Source organism: Mastomys coucha, unplaced genomic scaffold (genome assembly GCF_008632895.1).
Source record: "Mastomys coucha isolate ucsf_1 unplaced genomic scaffold, UCSF_Mcou_1 pScaffold18, whole genome shotgun sequence".
Classification (NCBI taxonomy): Eukaryota; Metazoa; Chordata; class Mammalia; order Rodentia; family Muridae; genus Mastomys; species Mastomys coucha.
Genome location: NW_022196900.1, coordinates 64,217,250 through 64,239,571, shown reverse-complemented (window position 1 = coordinate 64,239,571; position 22,322 = coordinate 64,217,250). Strand labels below are relative to the sequence as shown.

At 41.9% G+C, this 22,322-nt stretch overlaps 1 protein-coding gene across 5 annotated transcripts in view; it reads right to left on the bottom strand.

The window, feature by feature from the left end:
• The window catches only part of Fyb2 (FYN binding protein 2), a 116,828-nt gene that overhangs the window by 21,109 nt on the left and 73,397 nt on the right, over window positions 1–22,322 (bottom strand). For all 5 annotated transcript variants that reach the window (XR_004120953.1, XM_031378032.1, XM_031378033.1 and 2 more), the window contains exons 5-11: window positions 20,670–20,770; window positions 13,617–13,651; window positions 11,673–11,704; window positions 10,791–10,890; window positions 9,539–9,719; window positions 1,837–1,951; window positions 1,708–1,748 (exon numbers count right to left, since the gene is read on the bottom strand). Coding sequence is in view for 4 of the 5 variants with exons in the window: in XM_031378032.1 (XP_031233892.1) it covers window positions 1,708–1,748; window positions 1,837–1,951; window positions 9,539–9,719; window positions 10,791–10,890; window positions 11,673–11,704; window positions 13,617–13,651; window positions 20,670–20,770 (605 nt within the window). In the remaining variant the exon portion in view is untranslated. The remainder of the gene's footprint in view (window positions 1–1,707; window positions 1,749–1,836; window positions 1,952–9,538; window positions 9,720–10,790; window positions 10,891–11,672; window positions 11,705–13,616; window positions 13,652–20,669; window positions 20,771–22,322) is intronic.

Genomic DNA, 22,322 nt, shown 5'->3' with positions numbered 1-22,322 from the left:
TTTTTTTTTTTTTTTTTGTGCCTACTTTTCAAGAAGAAATTCATGCCTAGTTCTGTAAGCCTGGTAAATGGGGGCTGGGGAGGGGGTCATAAACCCTGGGAGAAAATGCTGTTATTTTTTAAAATATATTATTTTATGTATATTTTTCCTTCATATATTACTGTGCCTAGTACCCATGAAGGCCAGAAGAAGGCAAGATAGCCTGGAATTAGAGTTACAGATGGTTGTAAGCTGCCAGATGGGTGTTGGGAATTGAACTTGGGTTCTCTGGAAGAGCAACAAGTTCTCTTAACCACTAAGCCATCTCCAGCCTTACTAGTTGTTGTCATTGTTGTTGTTGTTGTTGCTGTTGCTGCTCTTATGCTAAATGATCATGTTCTCAAACTGCTACCTAGACACTTGAGCTTAGATCTGCAGATTAGACCAACACTCAGCTGTCATCAGAGAAACGTCTTCTAGGAGTAGGTAGCTCATAGCATAAAGCCCCATAAGTGGCCAAAGCACCAAAATTTAGTGGTAGTGGAGGGTTTGGCTCTAAGTGAGACAGCTGGATCACTATCTAAAGGCTTAGGGAACACTGTAGATAATAAAATTGAAATACTGTAAGAGATGTGTTCCCCAAAGACATCTTCTGGACATAACATGACCATTGCACAAATAACTACTGCTGTAGTTATCACCATTCATCTGTCGAAGACTGAACCCAGGGTATCTCATCAAGGGCAGGGGGACCTACAGGACACTCCACTTCCCTGATGGATTACTAGCCAGTTTTACAGGGAGGTTGTGTTGTGTTCTTCAGTGGCATAGGCACTGATAAATTGACTTTACTCTAATAGGTAACCTCCTACCTATTCTCTGGCAAGAAACCCAAATCCAGTGATTCACATGCAAAAAGAAGGCATGGAAGCGAAAGGGGTGTGAAGGGGAGAAAAGTTTCAGTGGGGGAGGAAGGAGGATAAAAGAGTGTGAAAACAACTAAAGTTCTTCATGGAAATGTGTGAAAGTGTCAAGAATAAAAATGAAACAAAGCTGATAAGAGCCACTTGAGGTATCCCAGGAAGGCCAGGGTCACTTTAATTGGGGGTTGGGCATCTGCAAACACATTTTGCTTGGCATTTGCGGAAGCAGAGAAGAGTCAATGCAGAAGCCTCTCAAAGGGAAAACTGAATATAGTGTGGAATATAGATGGAGTCACACTGATGCTATGGAGAGGACCAGGCCATTCAAAGCCATTAGGCCATGTTGATATTGCTATTAAAAGCACTGGGAAGTTGGAGCTACATACTTTGATTGTAGAGGACCCAAGTCTGGTTCCCATACACTCATATCAATTGGCTAATAACATGCTTGAAACTCCACCTTCAGAGAATCCAACAGGACAGGTGCCTGCACACAGGCACATACCCCCAGCCCTCACATAATTAAAATCTATTAATTGTAGGAAGCCCTGATGATATTTCAAATAAAAACTGCTCATCACTCATCAGACTTGTGCTTTGAAGGCATCCCAGAGAGCGCGATTTCATGTGAAATTGCTCTCAGCCACAAGAATATTATTCCCTCCTCTAAGCACATGCCTTGGGACCACCACTCTTAGCTTACAATCTCACCACCCAGTTTCCCATCATTGAAAATGTGCCCAAATAAAAGGCTATGGTCACTGCTTGGCCTCAGGAGCACTCTGCTTTTCCAACCAGCACTCACCACTGTCTGAGGTGAATGAGCTGGAGAAGTCCCATTTTCGTCTGTGGAGAAAAACAGAAAGATCATTAGCCTACTGCACCTCCACCATCTCATCAAATTCATCCTCCTGGAAGGGCAGAATATACTTACATGTCTTCTCTGGAGCACTCCACATCATCATAAGTCTTCTCTGAAGAGGAGCTTGACCTAATGGTGCTGGGACTTGGAGTTTCTTTTGTCACCTCCAAAGCTTCCACATACCCATCTGTAAGAGAAATAGGGAAACCCCCAAGACAGTTTCATTGAACATTAGAAACATATCTGCACTCATCTCCAGCAATGGAGCAACAGCAGGAAAAGGTAGAATAAAAGTGATGAAATTGGACTGCCACCTTGACATGTGCTGATTTGAGCAAGAGATGGCCCCCAACCCCTGGCTCATGTGTGCAATGTTCTGTCCTCAAAAGAGATACTGTTTTGTTATGTTCTGAAATTTCAGGAGGTAGATTCTAGTTAGAGGAATTAGGCTAGTCAGGGGGCACCCTTCAAAGCTATCCCTTATTCCTTCTTTCCTTTCTGCTTCATGTCAGCCATGACCCAGTTCCTCCTCCACATGCTCCCACACTACGATTCTCTGTCCTACCACAGACCTAAAAGTGGCAGAACCAAGGACCTATGGAGTGAAATCTGTAGAACTTTGAGTCAACCCCAACCTTGCCTCTCTTCTGTTGTCTGTTTAGTCACTGCAATGAAATTGACAGCATGGTCTGCAGCCTTGAATAAGCCACTTGCCAAGCCTGTTGCAACTCCTGGAAGCTGGGGTAATAAGAATGGGCCCTGCTGTGTGATTGTGCAAGGATCCTGTGTATATGTACAATGAGTGCTAATTCCCTGGCAAACCAAAGCTCTTCCCCAGTGAAATGCCTCTTCTGACCTTCTGTGTTGAAGACCTTCAGCCCTGGAGATTTTTTTCTACCATCAAAATGGCCGCTTCTAGTCTTTTGGTAGTTTTTTTTTTTTTTTTTTTTTTTTTTCTTTTAATTCTTTAAAGATTCTTAAGTAAGCTAATTGAACATGTGTGTGGTTAAAGACTGAATTAACCACAAGGTAAACATGCTAATCTGAAAAGTCTGTAGAGATTGTTTGCATAGGTAGCCAGTCTGATAAGTGCAGGTATTTCTCAGCTGTAAACTTGTAAAACAGCCACAGGTCTCACCTCCTCTTCAGCTGGTGTAGCTTCATATTTAGGCTGTGGGTAATTCAGAGCTATTTTCATTTCAGACATGAACTACTTATCATAAGAAGTGCATCTAAAGATATGCAATAGGCGAAGGGACTTGTATCTATTAATTAAATGAACCAAATGAGAAGATTTTATCCTACTGCAAGAAGTATGTGACCCCCAAACTGTTTCAAAGAGTGTCAGTTCCCAGAGGAAGAAGTTATCAGAATGGTCCCAGCCAAAATAAAGATGCTAAGCACACAGTCGGGTTTTTTTCTCTTTTAAAAATGTACTTACTCTACTTTATGGGTATGAGTGTTTTGCCTGCATGTATGTGGGTATATCACGTGTGTACCAGGTGCCTTCAGAGGTCAGAAGAGGGTGTTGTATCCCATAGAACTACAGTTATGGATGACTGTGAACTACCATGTGGATTCTAGGAACCAAACACAGATCCTCTGAAATATCAAGTGCGCTCAACCCCTGAGCTGTCTCTCCAACTCCCTTTTTGCCTTAATTTTTCTTATTGGCTTATGATAAGCACTATGAAATCATCTTAGAAACAAGATTCGCAGATGTATGTCTTCAGCGAACACATCACTCAATTCCAGAGCCACCACAATCCTTCACGTTACTTCCATTTGGTTGTCCTAGGTACAGTGGATTTCAGACCCATCTCATGATTTCTTTTAAAGAACTTGCTACTCTTTCAATCTACCCTGCTTCTAACAAAGTGAAGAGTACCCTTTCTGTTGCTCAGGCTCCTCGGGCCCCAAGTGCTGGAGACATCCTTGATTCTTCTGTCTCCCACATACCAACTCTGATCATGACTTTTTGTGTATGCTCAAAGCTCTGAATCATTTGGAAAGTCTTACAGAGAGCAAAGGTCAAAGCTCTCTGAGGGATTTCTATAAGCCCATGCTTGTCTTCCTCTTCCACCTCTCTCTTCTCTGTTCCAACCACAGGATTTGATATTCCACCAACACCTATGATCAGCTCTGGCCTGGAAGTATCTGCTTCCTTTCCCCTCATCTATAACATTATGTCAGATGCACACATGCTTCTGCTATTCTTACTGCTATGCCAAACCCCGTGACGAAAAAAGCATCTTAGGGAAAAAGGAGTTTAATTTGGCTCCTGTCCGCCAGGGCAGGGGAAGACATGGCAACAGGGGCATGAGGTGGCTCGTCACACTGCATCTACCATCAGGCAGTCAAGAGAGACCAATGCGGTTACTAGTTCGCTTTCTCTCTTTTTTCTGTTTTTATTTAGTCCAGAACCCTAGCATGTGGGATGGTGGGCCCTACATGCAGAGGACATCTAGCCTCTCTAGCTGAATCTCTCAGGAAATTCCCTTGTAGACATGCCCAGAGGTGTGTCTCCAGTGTGTCTCCAAGTGCAGTTAAGTGGACATACAGGATGAACTATCCTTTCTGGTATACCTGCGGTCTTTGCGGTTAACTACAGACACATACAAGTTCTAACGTCCATGACCCCCTTTTCTTTTCCTTCTTGACTTGTACATTACCTTCATCTCATATAAAAATATCTTATTGTTCATGTATTGTCTGCCGCATTTGATCAGAAAGTAACCTCTGTGGGGACAGGGAATCCTTATTAATCTACATTAGTTGAACAAAGCATGCACTTCATTGTGGCATGTTCCTACATTCAGTTTGTACACGTTGATCTTATTTACCCCATCTATCCTCTTGCTTTACCTACTTCTCCCTCCACACAGACCCTTTGTCTTCCTTGTGAGTATCTTTCCGCATGAGAGAGAAAACATGATTAATTCATTCTGAGCCTGTCTTTCTCAGTCCCTCTCCAGTTCCATCCATTTTTGTGCAAATGATAATTTCGTTCTTCCATATGTTAGTGTGTATGCGTGTGTGGAAGCCAGGAGTCAAATTTGGGTGTTGTTTTTTGAGACAGGCTTTCTCACTGGTCTGGAACTCACTGAGCTGACTGGTGAGCCCCAGGGATCTTGCCTGCTTCTGTCTCTGCAGGGCTGGAATTATAAAGCACACCTCCATGCCTGTTGTGGTTTTTGTTTGCTGCTTCACACACAGGTTATGACAATACAAACTCAAGTTCTCATGCATACCAGGGCATATTTACTAATGGAGCCACCTCCCCATCCCCCAGCCCCCTCATTCTTCTTCATAACACATACACTCACTTCCCTTCCCTCCTCCCTTCCCTCCTCACTCTATTCCATTTTCTTTAGCCATTCATCTGTTGAAAGTGACTATAACTTGGCTGTTTATCAGTGCTCTGATAAACAAGGCTGTGCTGACTTAGACCCCTTCTGCATACAGCCATCCCTGGGATAGCTGTGTCACATGGCTGTTATATTTTAGTTTTTGTCATACCACTTTGCATAGCAGCTGCCCTAATTCACATTCAAACTGGAAACTGTTAAACCCCCTCCTCCGACATTCTCCAGTCTGCTTAGTTGTGATGGCCATTCTGATTGGGTAGGATGGGATCTCAGCATGGTCTTGATCTACATTTCTTTGATGGTCTAGGATGTTGAGTGTTTTTCCATGTAATATTTTTGTATGTCTTTTGAGCAGACCCTGTTGTGTTCATGTGCCATTTATTGATTGGATTATTCGATTTTTCAATGTTGAATTTTAAACTTTTATATATTCTCGATATTAATAGTTTACTATAGCTGCCAATGATTTCCCTTCGTTCTGTGGCTATCCGTGCGGTCAGCTGTTTTCTTTGCTGTTGGAAGCTTTTACATTTGCATAGTCTCATTCATTTCTTGTTGCAATTACTTTTGTGTAACTAGTTGCTTATATTCATATTCTTAAGGTTTTCCCCATGTGTTTTTCTCATAACTTACTGGGTTCTAGTTGTTACATTAAGATCTTTGATCCATTTTGAATTGACTTTTGTACAGTATGAAAGATAGAATCTTCAGTCCTATGTGCATGAAGAAGAGATTTTTTTTTTCTGTTTCTTTAACCGCTAAATCCCCACACCTAGAATATAGGACCTGTAAAGGACACTCAAATTTTTGAATTTTGAACAATCCCAATGCATTTTCAAAGCAGTAATTTTAGCATGCCCAGCCTTTACTGATATTGAAATGTTTGTAACCTACTATCTTATAACATATTTTAAATTTTTTCTCTGCTTTTTAAATCTTTCTCTTTCTTGATTAACCAAGGTTTTTCTCTCTAGCATTTTTCATTTTCTCATTTTAGAAGGTGTATATGTTATGTTTGTGTTTTAAAAAACCTTTTTATATTTTTTACTTTCATGATTTTTTTTCCCTTGTTTGTTGGTCTTTTTACTCCAGTGCTGTGGATCAAATCTAGAGTCTTGTGCATGCTGGGCAAGCACACTACAATTGAACTGCACCCCTAGTCCTGTTGTAAGATTTAATGACAGTGTGATATGGGAAAACACGTCACCAAGGATGGCCTGAATCTGAGCATCTTCACAGACACAGATAGGAGCCGGCTGCACCCACACCATTCCCTACCTCCGGGTAATGTGGTTCTGACCCCCAACCTATTAGGGACATTCTACCTGCTTTTGATCTTTGTACTAATGCAGCAATGCAGTTTGCATTTCTGGGAGCTCCACACTCGCATTCAGCATTATCCTGAGAGATTCTTCCAGATTGTTGCTGTTGCAATGTGACCATTACTAGGACTCCGTTTTCTGTTCTGTTGTGTGAACAGGATACGATGATGTGTTTCTCTACTCTGTTTGTTGTTGTTATTTTTGTTGTTGTTGCTGCATTTTCCCCCACTTGGCACAGCCCTGGGGGTGGAGAAATGGCTCAGCATTTAGGAGCACGGGCTGCTCTTCTAGAGGACCCAGGTACAATTCCCAGCACCCATACATGGCAGCTCACACCTGTCTGTAACTCCAGTTTTAGGGAACCTGACAGACAACATGCAGGCAAAATACTAATGCACATAAACTAAAAGGTAAATCATTTAAAAAGGAAAGCAGTCCTCACTATGTGGTCAACCTCAAACCCTTCATCTTTTGGCCTCCGTGTCTCGAGTGCCGGGCTTTCAGGATGCTATCCTTTCCAGCCCTCCATTTTACTCCTCATGGGACAAGTTCTAGTCTGAGACTACTATAAAAAGTTCTGGCACAAAAACAATTTGTATATTTTTGTGAATTAAATACATATTTCTGCCTGGAATATGTGTGTCCTGGGATGTCTAGACATTGAAAGTGCATATGTTTGTTTTTAACACTCACAAACATTTCCAAGGTAATGAAGCTAGCTTACAATCTCTTCAAAATAGGAGCATTCTACCTGGTCCATATCTTCACCAACACTGAATGGTTTTAGTCTTTTCTGTTGGAGATGCTATGATGGTAATACTCTTCCCTTGCAGTTCTACTTGCAATGGAGAGCCAATGACCTTGGGCTCTCCTGGCTTATTCACCTTTTGGAGGCCCTCTTTCCCCTACGATCAACTGCCAGTTCAAATATTTTTTTCAATTTCAATATCTACCATCCTTTTTTTTTTTTTTAAACATGGCTAGTTTCTGTTTTATACTTTGCGAAAGTAAATTTGTTTATATAAAAGATTTATTTATTCCCTCTATGAGTTCTTTGTCAAACTTGTAATTAGGTACAGCAGCTCAGATGAGAAATGGCCCCCCACAGGCTCATGTATTTGAACACTAGGTTCCCAGTTAGCAGCACTGTGTGGGGAGAGTTACGTGGTGAGCCTTACAGGAGGAAATAGGTCACTAGGAGGTGGACTTTGAGATTAAACAGCCTTGCCCTACTTATAGATTCTGCTTGCCATTGAAGATGTGAGTTTCTGTATTTTCTGTCACCATGCTTGCCACTAGCTACTGTGTCTCCTAGCCATGAGGGACTGCCTTTTCTCAGGAAGTGTTATCCCAAATGAACTCCATCTGTAAGTTGCCTTAGCCATGGTATTTTGTCACAACAATATGGTGGCTAATACAATAGGTACACGTAGAACATTTTCACTTTGTCTATGATTAACTGCTACCTCTTTTATTTGCATCATCTAAGAAATAGATCCTAGTTTGTCTAAGTCTTTTCAGGATAAAAAGAATTAATATTTGGGGTGAGAGAAAAATAAGCTGAAGGTAAGGCAAACCCCTAAGTGACTTTAAGCATGAGTTTGAAGAGGTGACTAGGACACAATAAGGTAAGGGAGTGGGCACAGAAACATTCCAGGTAGAGGATAGAGATCAAGTCAAAATTGAAGGCCATTGAAGCACATGACCTGCTCTGAAATCATTCCTCCAGGGCAGAGAGTATGCAGGGGGCATATGTGTGGCATAGTAAAGCCCACAAGCCTAGAGCAGATGTCAAGGACCTTGGCTTTATTCTTTTGATCACTAATTCATTCTATTCTGTCAGTAATACATCACAAGGATGGCTTTCTGTGGACCAATGTGCTTCAGTAGGCATTTCCTCATCTATGTGACATCTACTCTCATTCTCCTGACAACAGCTGTCATATTTTCGTTCAATGTGATGAAGTCTTGGCTTGATGGCCCACATAAACGCATATATTTGAAAACTTGCTCTACAGTTGGTAGAACTATTTGAGAAGGATTAGGAGGTGTGGCCTTGTTGGAGGAGGTATGTTACCAGGGTGCACTTTGACGAAGTTCCTACTATTCCCCATTAGTTCTTTCTCATATGCCTTGTACTTATGGATGAGACACAAGCTTTCAGCTACTGCTCCAGCACCATACCTACCTATCTGCTGCCATGTTTCTTGACAAGATGGTCAAGAACTCTAAGTTAATAGAAAAGCAACCAAGACACATGGTATGTTATTTGGTAGAAACTAATTTACTCACTCCTAGCTCAATGTATGACACAGCCGGGCCCCATCAGAGCATCATATAATTGGGATGGCACGTGACCCAATCAAATTTCAATGTAAGAGTCATGAATTTTATCTTTAGAGAGACAAAAATGACCAGTTTTCCTTTGGGGCTTAGCAGAGAATAGGTTGTAATTCTCACTGCTTGCTGCCAGCTTGATTGAACAGAAGCTGACTCTGCCTGAAAAACAGAGTTGCCTCAGAGAACTCAGGCTACTTTGTCCTTGTGGTATTATCTGTGTTCCTGGATCAAACCACACCTAGAATTTCTGCCAAGTGAGCCAGCCCCTTTTAAGTATGTGGTTTAACCAAGTATGACTTAGTGTTGTTTATAATCAAGAGTATTGAAATGCAGCTGAAAGGTCACTTAGTGATGTTGTATGACATAATCAGCTTGTCAATGGTGAGAGCAGGGTAAGTGAGTAGACTAGAAAAGAATAAGACTGTCACATGACATGCTCTTGGATCTGGTCCTCATTACACTCCTGTGAAGTTCATGTTCAGATTCTCTTTTTAACAGAGAAATTGAACTAGTGAAATACAGACTAACTACACAACTGTTAGTTCCCACATGTGTAGATTTGAACTCAAGCCCTTTGCTTCTAAATCTAGTGATCTTTCCACTGTTCTAAGGTAAGTTACTAGGTACATAATAAATGTCCTTTACATATCCATAAATTATGGATATATAAAGCCATAAGTCTCAGCCATAAGTCCTTTTAAAACAGTTTGGTAGTGAAGAGAGTCCAGGGGAAATGAAACTTACTCTTATCCTGGGAATGCCTAGTCATGGCATCCCATGAGGAAAATAAAATGCCATCCTCGGGAAAGAGCCTGTTCTGAATGATGTCAGTCATGGCTTCCTGGTTTCCAGCTGGCAAACTCCTTCTGTTCTCATGGATTCCAGTCATCTGAGTTTTTCCTGGAGTCTCTTCATAGACAACTACCTAAACACACACAACAGGGAGAGCACTGCTGGGGCTGACTGCCAACTCAGTTCCTTGCTCATGCATTCTGGTCTTCAAGATGTGTTCCTTAGTGGGAACAAGTCTTATTATTACTAGCTGTTGAGCACTCTGTTATTAGACCCCACATCTTACCAGAGTAAATACCACACCCTTCATTTATTTCTGAGTGCTAATGAGTCCCATAAAGGCAGGCCCATGAGAATGCTAACTCTACCTCAGGCTCTTCATTCCATCTCAATCATCATGGCATCCCATGAGGAAAATAAAATGCTATTAGCCCTCTTGATAAAGTATCTAGGCAGGTCAAATAACCAATGGTGGGCCACATTACTAACAATCTACTAAAGGAGTACTTAGCCTGCCATCCCTGTTCTCATCACCTATAAGGCAGTTACTGGGCACTCCTTTGTTACAGTTTACCTGACATTTGTCTTCCTGTCCACTACCTTGTGTTCCTTCTTAACTCTCCATTTTCTGATATATGAGACCTATACTGAATGAATGATAGCATGGACAGCTCTGGAAGTAACCCATACAGTTGACCGAGCATCTCACTGGACACAGTGCACATTCACAAAACAATTAGGGTTAATATGAAATTGCTTATGGAAGGGTTCACAGCCCTAGAAACAGAGGGTGGAGAGCTTTGTCCCTTTCACTGGGAGATTGAATTTGGGAAATCTTCCAAAAGCAGAATCCATCAAAGTCTATGTCATAAAATGTAGGTAGGAGTTGGATGGAAGCAGAAAGGAATATCTGGCAGACAATGAGAATGAGCAAAGATATGGGCTATGTGGAGAAGTGTTAGTGGCCTAATAGCATGGAAGGGTTGGTCTGGGAGCTGTGACGAGAGCTAAGCTAAAGGAAAGGGGAGAAGAAATAGCTGAGGAAAGACAGGATGGGCTGTGGCTGAATTCCAAGTGGTCCTACGCACAAAATCAAGGAGTTTGGATTTTATTTCTTAGTTTTGATAGACAAGGAGTGGATGACACTGATCAGCTACATACTGAAGGAAGTTCACATCATTGAACCACATCAGGACACAGGTACCTTGGGAGGATAGGTAGGACGTGGCTCCTTCCTTGGCTTCGGAGGCTCCAAGTCACATGGCTCTGTTTCCTCCATGCTGTTTAGGTCTTTAGGTCTAGGACTGAAATATGAAGATACCAAGGAAAAGTCAGGTCTTGACTGTAGATGGCTGATTAGCCCAGTCCTAATAAGATGAGTGAGATCAACGAATGTTCCTTTAAGATGAGGAGCTACAACCAAACGAGTCAGACAGATAGCTTGCATGAGTTTTTCTGCCTGTGCTAAGCAGCCTGGGAGTCAACTCTTGCTTAAATCTTTTCGTTCTCCAATATCTCTAGCATACAGTCTAAGTCCTTTTGTGCTCTGCCAGGTTTCCTCCTTTCCAATCCCATCCCTCTTTGTTCCTCTCCTCCGCTTCTGTTTGGGTTTAGCTTCTCAGTTTTCCCCAACACACCAGTTTTTTTTTCAAGTGCTTCTCCCTCTTGATTGGCTATTCAGTTTTCCAAGCATGTCGTATGCTTCTTACATCACTAACAAACCCAAGATCTCTTTTGTCTAAGTCACAATACTCAAGAATCCTCCACTGCTACCGTCAAGCAGTCATGTTGTCTCCAGTGTGTTTTTGATCACTGCACCTTGTCTGTGGATCTATCTTCAATTGCCTCCTCGCTGGTTTATGAGCTAGAGTTTGCTGCATGGGTATAGACTAGGCTAAGAAGACAAGAGCAAGGAAGGCCAGACAGGGTCACTGAGAGCCTGCTGTGCGCTGGGTACCTTACAAGGTGCCAGGGAACAGAACCAGTTCCTGTTCTGGGACCATAGCCAGCCCATAGCAAAAAAAATGATTTCAGCCATGAGTCATCAGCGGCTAGACTGTGCTTTCATTTTACAGAAAAAATTTACCTCAGTTCTGGCAGGAGAAAACTCTTCCAAGGCTGAAAATAAAGAGGAAAACAGTCATTTTTTTTTTTTATTTTTTATTTTATTTTTATTTTTTGTGAATTTACCCAAAGCAGGTTCTGTTGTTGGTTATAGATCATCAGGTGACTTGATCAAATGGGAGGTGAGTCTTAGGACATGGTGCAAGCAGACAATGACTACAGAATGTTCCATGAAGCTTTCTTGCCCATGGGACTGAAGGCTAAGCAGAGAAGAAACTAGCACTTCTGAATGTACAGTGTGTAGGTTACAGCACATAAAACAGCTTGGGCCATTTTCTCTGCACCCCTTTCTGGGCACGCCTTTGAAGGAGAAGAGCATCCAGACCCTGAGAGGGCACAGCGTGTGGCACCTGGGCAGTTTCAATTGCCAAAACTGGCATAGGTCAGTGTGTGAATCTTGCTTGGACTGCACCCTAGCTTCATGCTCTCTGATCAAAACTCCACTGTTTCATGGCAGAGATTCAGTTTCGTTAAGATCATGTTCCAGTGATAACAACATAATACAACCCCCCCTTCCCCCTTAATCACTGGTCCCACATCTGATGTCAGTAACTATTTGGAATCTAGCCAAGAACTCCTAAGAAAACAAAATAAGAATCTGAAAGGCTGCCTGGAAGACCAAGCACACCGGTGCCCAGGCAGTGTTTGGAAGAGAGCCCCACAGGCCTTCATCCAGTGGCTAGTGGTTCCTCACAGCAATCTAGGAAATCAGCTCCAGAGGACAAGCCAGATGGACCTTTTTAATATCACTAATATATTGATTGCTGCCCATATAATAGCTCTGAGCTCTCAAGTTATCATGTATAGTTGGGAGCAGGGACACTGACTCCCAGGCTCATCTTGAGGATTGGATGTTGCTGTGTAATTCCCAGTTGAATAAAAGACTCACTGCTAGAAACCAATGTACCAACAGGAGGCAGATAATGTAACTGGTAGAAAAGACCACAGAAAAGAGAGCTCTGAGCTCTGAGATGAGGTAACAAGTCCTTCTCTAAGGGTCCAAGGCCATCTTGTAAGAACATGAACTGTGCTCACACAGCCCTACAGCCAGCTCATCAAAATGGATGAAACTGGACATTGCTCACCCAGCTTAAAAATACAAAATGTGCCCACTGAGCATGGATCCTTCACTGATTCCACAAGAGTGCACACGAAGTGCCTACTATGTGCCAGACATTGTAACAAGAGTTCATGTCATTTACTGCTCTCTGCAATTTGAAGAAGTACTGGTCTCTTTCCTTAACATTTGCAATGGCAGACACAGTGGTAAAACATGTTTCCTGTCCCCATGAGGAGTACTCCATTTACAGAAGAGTGGTGGCTCAGAGAGCTGAATGCTGAGTCCCAGGTACTTCTGAACATACCATTCCTTCAGTGCTTATGAACCCTCACATGGACTCTAGATATGGGTGCTCTATTAATTGTACAGGTAAGGACGTTGAGCAACACTCAAGGTCACTGTCAGAATCTGACTGAGGTCTGTACACTTCTACTAGGGGGCCACAACTGGATGGCTACATCATCTCCCAGGTGGCACTTAGCCACCAGCAGGAGCCCAGGAAGTATGCCTTCCAGGCTCTGGTTGTTTTCTTGAAAGCATAAAATACATAAATTTGGATTATCCTAGAGGACTTGTCTCTGAAAGAGATAGTTATTAAAGCTATTGGCACAGGCCACAAGAGATGAGGGAGGGTCCAAGGATCAATTCAGACCATGTCTGCTCATCTCAGTACACACCTTCTAACTCTACATAAAAGGCTCAGGGTTTAGAATCCTGACCATTAGGAGCCTGGAAAAGCCTGCTGCAGATAAGGATCTTTCCTCTAGCTGGAGAGTACCCTAGACTCACGTCTGTGGGAGTGTGGTATTCTTAGTCACACATCAGTAAGGGCGGGAGAAGCAATACCTTTTGGAGTTCTTCAATCTCAATTTCATACGTGGCTAAAACAAACAAAAGATATTTGAAGTCAGTTTATCCACTCATCTCTCACAGTATTCAGGATTAGTACAATTCACATGGTTAAGAGAGTCCAGTTTTCTCACCCTTCAGAGCATTGATCTGTGACCTGTTCTGCGCGGGTAGGAAAATTCTAAGGTTCAAGGTTTGAATTCTACAGGGATTTCCGGGGAGGAATTTATAACTGATGAAAGCATCCTGCTTAAAAGAAAGCATTGAAAATCAGTAGCAGCACTTAGAAGACAAGTATGAAAGGTATGGGTGTGAGGTGAGTGTATGGTGTGTGTGTGTGTGTGTGTGTGTGTGTGTGTGTATGTGTGTGTGTGTATGTGTGTGTGTATGTGTTGTATGTGGGAGGATGGGGAGTGTGTGTGTGTGTGGGGGGCAGATGTATGGAGTGGGGTAGGATGGGGCTGGGGCTGGGGAGACAGACTAACAGAAACCTGAGTCCAACTCAACAGATATTTGCCAAGTTCTGTCCCAAATGCCTTTTTCCTAAACTCAGCTTGAAAGGGGAGCCTGAGAGGACATAAATGTCTTCTGACTTTTCTGATAGTTAACGAGATCATGACTTCCCTAATTATTTAAAAATGTAAGAACTGGCCTCAGGGATGAGTCCTGCCACTTTCTTCCTGAGGGGTTCAGATGAATTCCCATGAGCCTGTTCATCTGTGAAGCTGAGCCATTAGTACCTCCCAGATAGCGATTAGAAATGTCTACAAGACACTGGACGTTTATGAAAGATGTCAGATTGTCTAGAAAATTGCTTCTTACTGCTTCTTGCTTAGTAAACATCTATAAAAGTTCTGAACTGTGGATGGAGCTGTGGAAGAGACAAGGCTTCTGCTTTGTTTCTTCAACCACTGGCCTGAAATTGGTCAAAAAGGCCCCATCGATCAGCCCTTAATATAAACACATAGTCCACTGACAAAATAAGGCTGGTCCTAAGTTTTCCTAAAGTTTAGGTTTTCTTAGACTTAAAATTCTACCTGCATGATTAATAATGTAGTTCTGCTTAGGTAACTGCAGATGTTCATCTTTAGTGACTATTCAGGAAAGATATTTTATGCCCTTTGTTCGAATTTTTTGTTTAATACCCACACCTTCTTTTTAAAAATAATAAATATGTTTATGGGGCTGGAAAGATGACTTAGTAGTTAAGAACACTTGTGATTTTGTGGAAGACATAGGTTCAAGTGCCAGCACCCACATCCACCCGGTAGCCCAGATCCACCTACATCTCCAGTTTCAGGGGCTCTAAGAGCCTCTTCTAATACTACTTGGGTATCAGGTACACACATGGTACACAGACATATAGGCAAAACACTCATATACACAGAATAAAATAAATCTAGACAAATTCAAATTTGCTTCTGACACAATTTTTGCCACCTCCGAGTATTGACTTGTTTCTACTTTTTAAAAATGATAATCTTCTCTTTCACGTATGTGTCTGTCTTCCATAGGATTAACAAGTTATGATTACACTTGCTTCCCTTTAGCTACCCTGGAGAATACCAGGACATGTTATGTCTAAAAACTACAAGGCTTACAGATGCTCTGAGGATGCTTGCTCCAACGAGTAGGCAAAGATCACATATTCAGCTAACAAATGTCCCCACAGCTTCAATGCTTTATCAAAGTCTTTCCAATAGGTGGCTTTGGCATCCAGACTTACTCCAAGGGAAGAATACAAGGCTTGGAAACGAGCAGAAAGGGACAGATGGGAGGGCTAGGAGGGAGGAAAGGGCAAGGAGTGATGATTCTAATCTCAAAAATAAAAGAAAGGCATGTGTGTGTGTGTATGTGTGTGTGTGTGTGTGTGTGTGTGCTGTACCCCAAAAGAATCGTCAAGGGGCTAGGAATGGTAACGGGGTTTGAGCCTCAGCTTTGGAGTCTAACTGTTCTATGCAGGCCTCTGTAACTTTCCGTCCTGACTTGGCTTTCCACGATGGTGGGGAAAGAGAAAACTCCAGACGAGTTTCCTCAGCCACTTTCCAACTGCAGAGGTGCGTGCCCTGGTGACCCTCCACTTCTCCATGTACTATATACCCCATGTTATCTCAGATAAGTCTCCCCTTCACATCAGGTGAGATGACTATCATTAATATTAAATGACTCGATAATAAAAGCAGCCAATAACTTCAGAGTGTAGGCAATGCCCTCCCTTTTGATAGTCACACTTTCCCAATATGGAAACTGATACTCCAGGAAATGAAAAAGCTTGCTCAAGGCCACTCAAGAAGACCAGCTTGCCAGCTTAGAACTCTGTGGTCTGAAGGTGGCCCTGAGGCTCTCTAAGACCCCTCAAGAATTCCTAGGAACCCAGGAGGCTAGTCAGGGGGCACTGTTCTTGATGACCTCTGTGGACAATTATGCAGTTTCCACAACAAGTTGGATCCTGTGACCCAAGACTGAGCTCTGTAAGGTGGGTACCATGTGCACTCTGTACTCCTACCAAGGGATTGAACTGCTAATGGGAAAACAGATACCAACTTCTGTGTCTCCCCTCCCTGTCTCTCTTTCTGTCTTTCCCCACTCCCTTTTAATAAGTCTGATTTCTTGCTCTTGAGAGAAACATTATTTAAATTAAAATGTTAAAAGATGTGAGAATTAGGTTGCAGTTTCTCATTGTATTTTTAACCTATAGATAGTTTTATCTGCTCTACCATCGTTTGTTAAAAGGCCGTCTCCAGTGGGCTGCTTTTCGTCTTTGTAAATAGCTGTTTTGTGTATTTGCATCCTCCTGATTCTGGTTCCTCAGTGTCATCCCTCTATTCTGTGTCTCTCCACCAAAGCCACACAATCTTGATCACTATGATCCACAGGATTGGAGTCAGGTGCTGGATCCTTCCTGTCTTTTCTTTCTCAAAATTGTCTGCAGCTATTTTTAAGTCCCTCTGCATTTCTACATGCATCTTAGAATAATCCTGTCTATAGCTACAGAACACCTTGCTGGGATTTTTATAGGAACTGCCTTAAGCCTATGTGCCACTCGGGGAGAACCGATGTATTCTTTTTTTACTGTCAGTTTTACTCATTGGGTCTTCTGATCCACAAACACAATATGTCTCTTCATTCATTTGGATTAGATTTAAATTTCTTTAATCCAAATTTTATACCCTTTAACATTTAAGTCTTATGCATGCTGTGTCAAATTGAAGTCTATGTATTTATCTTCTGGGGAGAAGACTTAAAAGGTGTCGTACTTTTTCAAAATCAGCATCCGCATGCACATTGATAGAACATACAAACACAATCGTGTTGTACTTCTTGGTGGGGGTGGGGGGAGGGGGTGTAGCTCTCATAGGTTCTTGTAAACTCTTAGGAATTTCTGTAAATTAAGATGCTATCTCTCTTTGCCCTTTTATTTCCTTGTCTGCCTCTTACTGGTTAGAACTCTTAGCTCTACCGAGTAAGCACAGTAGATGAGGACATTTTTTTTATTGTTTGAGATTTTGGAAAGAAAGCTGTCAGTCTTTCCCATTAAGTAGCATGTTCTGCAGGCTTCTTGCAGCTGTCAGTCAGCAGCACGGGGGAGTCGTTCCTCTCACCCTACTTTTTCAAGAATTATGATATATGTCAGGGTAAAAATTTGCCCAGTATCCTTTCTGAATATACGGTGTGATTTAACTGCTTCAGTCCATCATTATGGTGGGTTTCATTGATCGACTTATGGATCCTGAGCCAGTGTTCCATCTCTGAAACAAACTGCAGTCAATTGTGCTTGCTGAATTCTATTATTAATATCCTTAATAATAATTAAGGCTTTTCATGGCCTTTCTCAGATAGGAAATTGATCTGGGGGCTGCTGTCCATTTAGTCTTAATGTCAGGCTTATGCTAACTTCATGAGGTAAGCCAGGGAACTGTTTGCCTCTGTTTTTTCGTGCAAAACATCGGTGTTAGCTCTCCTTTAAGTGGTTGGAAGCATGATTCAGTGAAATCATCAGAGTGTAGATGCTCTTTGGGGAACTTGTTTATATGGTATGTGTATCCACACATGGATGCATGGATGCAGAGGTGCATATGTGTATTATGTTCACATGTATATGGACACCCATGTGTGTTGGGGGTGTGCATGTGTACTTGGAGGCCAGAGCTTACTTGGTGTTGGGTATTTTTAACTGTTCTTCATTTTACTTTCTGAGGCAGGTTGTCTCACTGAGCCCAGAACTCACGGATTCTCCAGGGTTCCCCCATATCTGCTTCTCAGATGCTGGGATTATAGGTAGCAGCTATAGCTACCGACTTTCACATGTGCCCTGGGAATTAAAACTCCAGTCCTCATACTTGCATAGCAAGTTCTCTACCCGCTGAGCCATGACCTCAGCCCCTATTTGCGGGACTCTAAGTTCTATGTTCAGATTTTCCTAAGTGTTACAGGTTATCAAAGTATTTTGGGTGATTGGTGGTTGTCTGTTCTTTAGGGGGAGGGGGTTGTTTTGCTTTTGTCTAAGTTGCCAAATTCACGTATGTGCAGTGCTTTATAATGCTTCCTTATTTCTTGGTGCAAACAGGCACCTTATTTCTTGATCCCTACTTTATTCCTGAGACTGTTAATCTTTTAATTTACTATTTCTAGAGATTTGTCAATTCCATTGATCTTTGTAAGGGTGTAGGACACACACAGAACTTCTCCTGACTCCTGGCCATAGTTTTCCAGTTTTTAAAGTCTTACCTGGTCTATCCTCATCTATTACAAAGATGCCCTCTTACAGAGGGAGTCTTAGCCACCTCCATCCCCCTCCAATCTGACTCCCTGCTGTTCCACAAAGTCATTTCTTAGTTGAACCAGGTTTCATTTTCTGAGCCCTTTCTAACTCATCAGCCCTTTGGTCATCAAAGGGCTTGCCTCTTTGATGGTATTACTCCCAGAATACAACAAAGGACTGACTCTTCAAGAAAAGTTTGAAGAGAGGCTTAGGTTAGTAATTCCCTCTTTAGGTATCTGAAATGTTGTCCCTCAAAAGGCCCAATATGGAATTTGTGCTCCAGAGTGAATGAATAATGTCTTGCCCAGCTTTCCATAGTCAACCTTCAGCTTTATCCTCTAGCATGAATATGCCTGTATTTATGGAACCATCCACTCTAGCATGAGTATGCCTGTATGTATGGAACCATCCACTCTAGCATGAGTATGCCTGTATGTATGGAACCATCCACTCTCTCATGAGTAGCCCTGTATGTATGGAAACATCCATACACCTCCCCTGCAGCTCAGCTTGTCATGAAGAAGATGGAACAACAGAGAATCCCTAACCAGGATCTTGGTGAGGCATTTCCAAAATGGTAGGTTTTGGGTAAAGGAGTCTCAGGGATCCAGAGAAAAAAGGTATGGGCTCAGATTGAAGCTTCCCCTTGGCTCTGTGAGCCTTTAGTCTTGAAGAAAGTCAAGCAATGAGAATTCTGCCTTCCTGTGGCACTAGACTCTCTAGTCGATGTACAGGGGACAGACCAGCAACATCAGATGAAGGATGAACTTGTTGGAAAAGCAGGCTCCTGGGCCACATACCAGAGCCATGGAACTAGAATCTATAGTGTAAGGTTTCTCGGGGTCAATGCAAACATTAGAAGGTACAAAGCCCTGTTCTGTTTCTATGGCTAGTATTTTACCTCAGGGAAGGATCCTGGTTTCTCACAGGTGATCTGATTTATCCCAATTCAAACTTTATCAGGGCACACGGACAACTATCTAACTTCTCAGATTTTTAGAACCCTAGTGTTGTAGGAATGGGCAATGGATTGAAAACAAAACAAAAAACAAACAACAAAATCCTATACCTATGGCAGACATCAGAAGCTGATTGCAGGACTTTCATCCCAGGCCTGGTTCTAACTTCTAAATTTTAAGTGTTCAAGGCAGCCGTCATTGATAATAGACTTTGCCTGGTAGAATTTTCTAGTAGCTACTCAACTTCTTACTCCTAGGAAGTGACAGTGAAATGTCAGCATGTCTTCATGTTTTATGTCACAAATTTTCTAAGTACATATTCCAGGAGAAGAACTTCTTTCCTAGAACCTATGCCTTCTTGTCAGCACAGCAATAACTGAGCCAGAAGACCCCTTCTGAAGCAAGGCAGATGTGCTCCCCTGAGGAAAATGCAGCTTAGATTTATGGGCAGAGCAGGAAGCGTCCAGAAGACTGAGCCTGGTTTACACTACTGCTCTACTACACAGCACAGCTCACCTCTTTGGGTCACCATATACAGTTCAACCTCTCTGATCTTTAGTCTCCTGACTCTAGCAGTGGAGGGAGGGGAGCATTCAACCTGCAGACATATGTACAGAGGGCCTAGCAGAGGAAGGTAGTCCATAGTGCTGGCTCCATAGGTCCTATTATTGACTCTAGCACTGATATTTATGGCTTCTTCAGAGAGCTGGATGACTCTGTCAGTGGAACAAAGACATTGAAACTTGCAGGAATATTGTGAATCTCTGCCTCTCATTCTTTTCCCCTGGAAGTCTCCTTTGCACAAAATCTTTTGAGCATCATGAAAGGCTGGAGGACTTAGTTTGGACTCTAAGAACTACTAGATAATCCCCTTTGCTTAATTATATTGAACACAAAGCTTAATTATCATCGTATGTCCTCTTCATCTCCATATACTAAGTACTTTCAAGAAGATATGATATGAGAGGTGAGGTTTTCATAAGACAAGAGAGAAACATGGAATCATAGTGTCTTGAGTTTTCTTCCTACACACACATACAAAGGGCAAAGCAGTTAAAAGGAAAGAAGGAGGTACATAGAGGAGCATCAACGCTGAAGCCTAACTGTATGGATGGATACATACATATATATATATACATATATATATATATATATGTATATGTATATATATATATATGAGACTAGATATGGGAGAGAGAAAAAGGAAGTAAGATGGTAGAGCCAAATGAATGTGACAACCTTAACACCTCACTGGCTATAGGGAAAATTCCATCTTGCCACATTTTTTTCCACATTGGTTATAATATCAGTTGGCTTTGGCAGACTTACCTTCAGCACTTTCTCCCGCAGCACAGAAGTTAATGGAGTTGCTAAAGTGGCTCAGATATGAAATTGTTGTATCATAATTATGTGCTTCTTCCAACTCTGCACTGAGAAAAATGAACGAAAAGGGACTCATTGAAATCACATGCTTCTTGACTCTGACCAGGGAAGCAGGCAGGCTAACTATAAATTGTCACCTCTCCCCCCTCCTCTAAATCCAATCCCCAACTCTCATATCCAGCTCTGTAGCACACCACCTGAAGCAACCTCTGTTTACATCCTGTTCCCACTCCTCGAGGACTAAGCAGATCCTGGTAGAGCACCCTGCTTTCTTCTCCTTCCGGTGGATAACCTCAGATTCACCCCTAGCCCTCCCCCAGTCCTAAGAATCACCTTCCAATACCTAGAAACTCAGTTTACCTGGAAGCCCCAGTGGCCATATCTAGCAGGATACCAAAGAATTTCTTACCAGCTTCCAAACCCTCCTAAGAACCAGAGAGGACAGCAGAAACGGAGGGAAAAAAAAAACATCCAACAAAAACATAAGCAGATACCAGTCTCAAAAACTATAATCTTCCCAAACCCAGATGTCTAGAAGCATCAAAACCAAACCAAACCAAAACAACAAAACTATCCAGGGCAATATGCCTCCACTAGAGCCCAGCAACCCTACTATAGTAGCTTTTGAGTGTTGCAGAATATCTGAAAGCCATTAAAATAGCCTTTATGAATCTGATAGGGATCCTTAAAGAGGAAATTAATAAATTCATTAAATAAATCCATAGAAACACAAGCAGTGGAAGGAAGTGAATAAAACAGTTTAAGATCTGAGAGTGGAAATAGAATTTATAGAGAAACCTGCCAGAAATCTGGAGATGAAGTTTAGAAACTTGAACGGGGACCTTGGAGGGGAGACTTACCAACACAATCAAGTGATGCAAGAGAGATTCTCAGACAGTGAAGACACAATAAAAAAATGGATACCTTGGTCAAAGAAAATATTAAATCTAAAAATATTCTGGTATAAAACACCCAGCAAATATGGAACATTATGAGATAACCAAATCTAAGAATAATAGGAATAGAGGAAGGAGAAGAAACCAAGGTCAAAGGCAAAAGAAATGTTTTCAGCAAAAATAATAGAAGAAAAAACTTCCTAACTTAAACGATATGCCTATCATGCTACAAGAAGCATACAGAACACCAAATAGACTAGACCAGAAAAAAAAATATACTCTTGCTGCAAAATAATACAAACACTAAAAGTACAGAACTATAAGATGCCTATAAGCTTCAAGAAAAAAAGACCAACTAATATATACAAGTAGACATATTAGAATAACACCTAACTTCTCAATGAGACTGAAAGCCAGAAGGGTCTGAGCAGAGATCAGGGCCTCTAAGAGATCACAGATGCCAGCCCAGACTACTATACCCAGCAAAACATTCAATCATCATAGAAGGAAAGAATAAGACATTTCATGGTAAGACCAAATTTAAGCAATACCTATCTACAAACCAGTGCTAAGGAAGGTGCTAGAAGAAAAACTCCAATGAAAAGAAGTTAATACACCAAGAAAACAACAAATAACCACAGACCGGCAAATCAAAAGCGGAGAAACAGTCTCTCTTTCTCTCTCTCTCTCTCTCTCTCTCTCT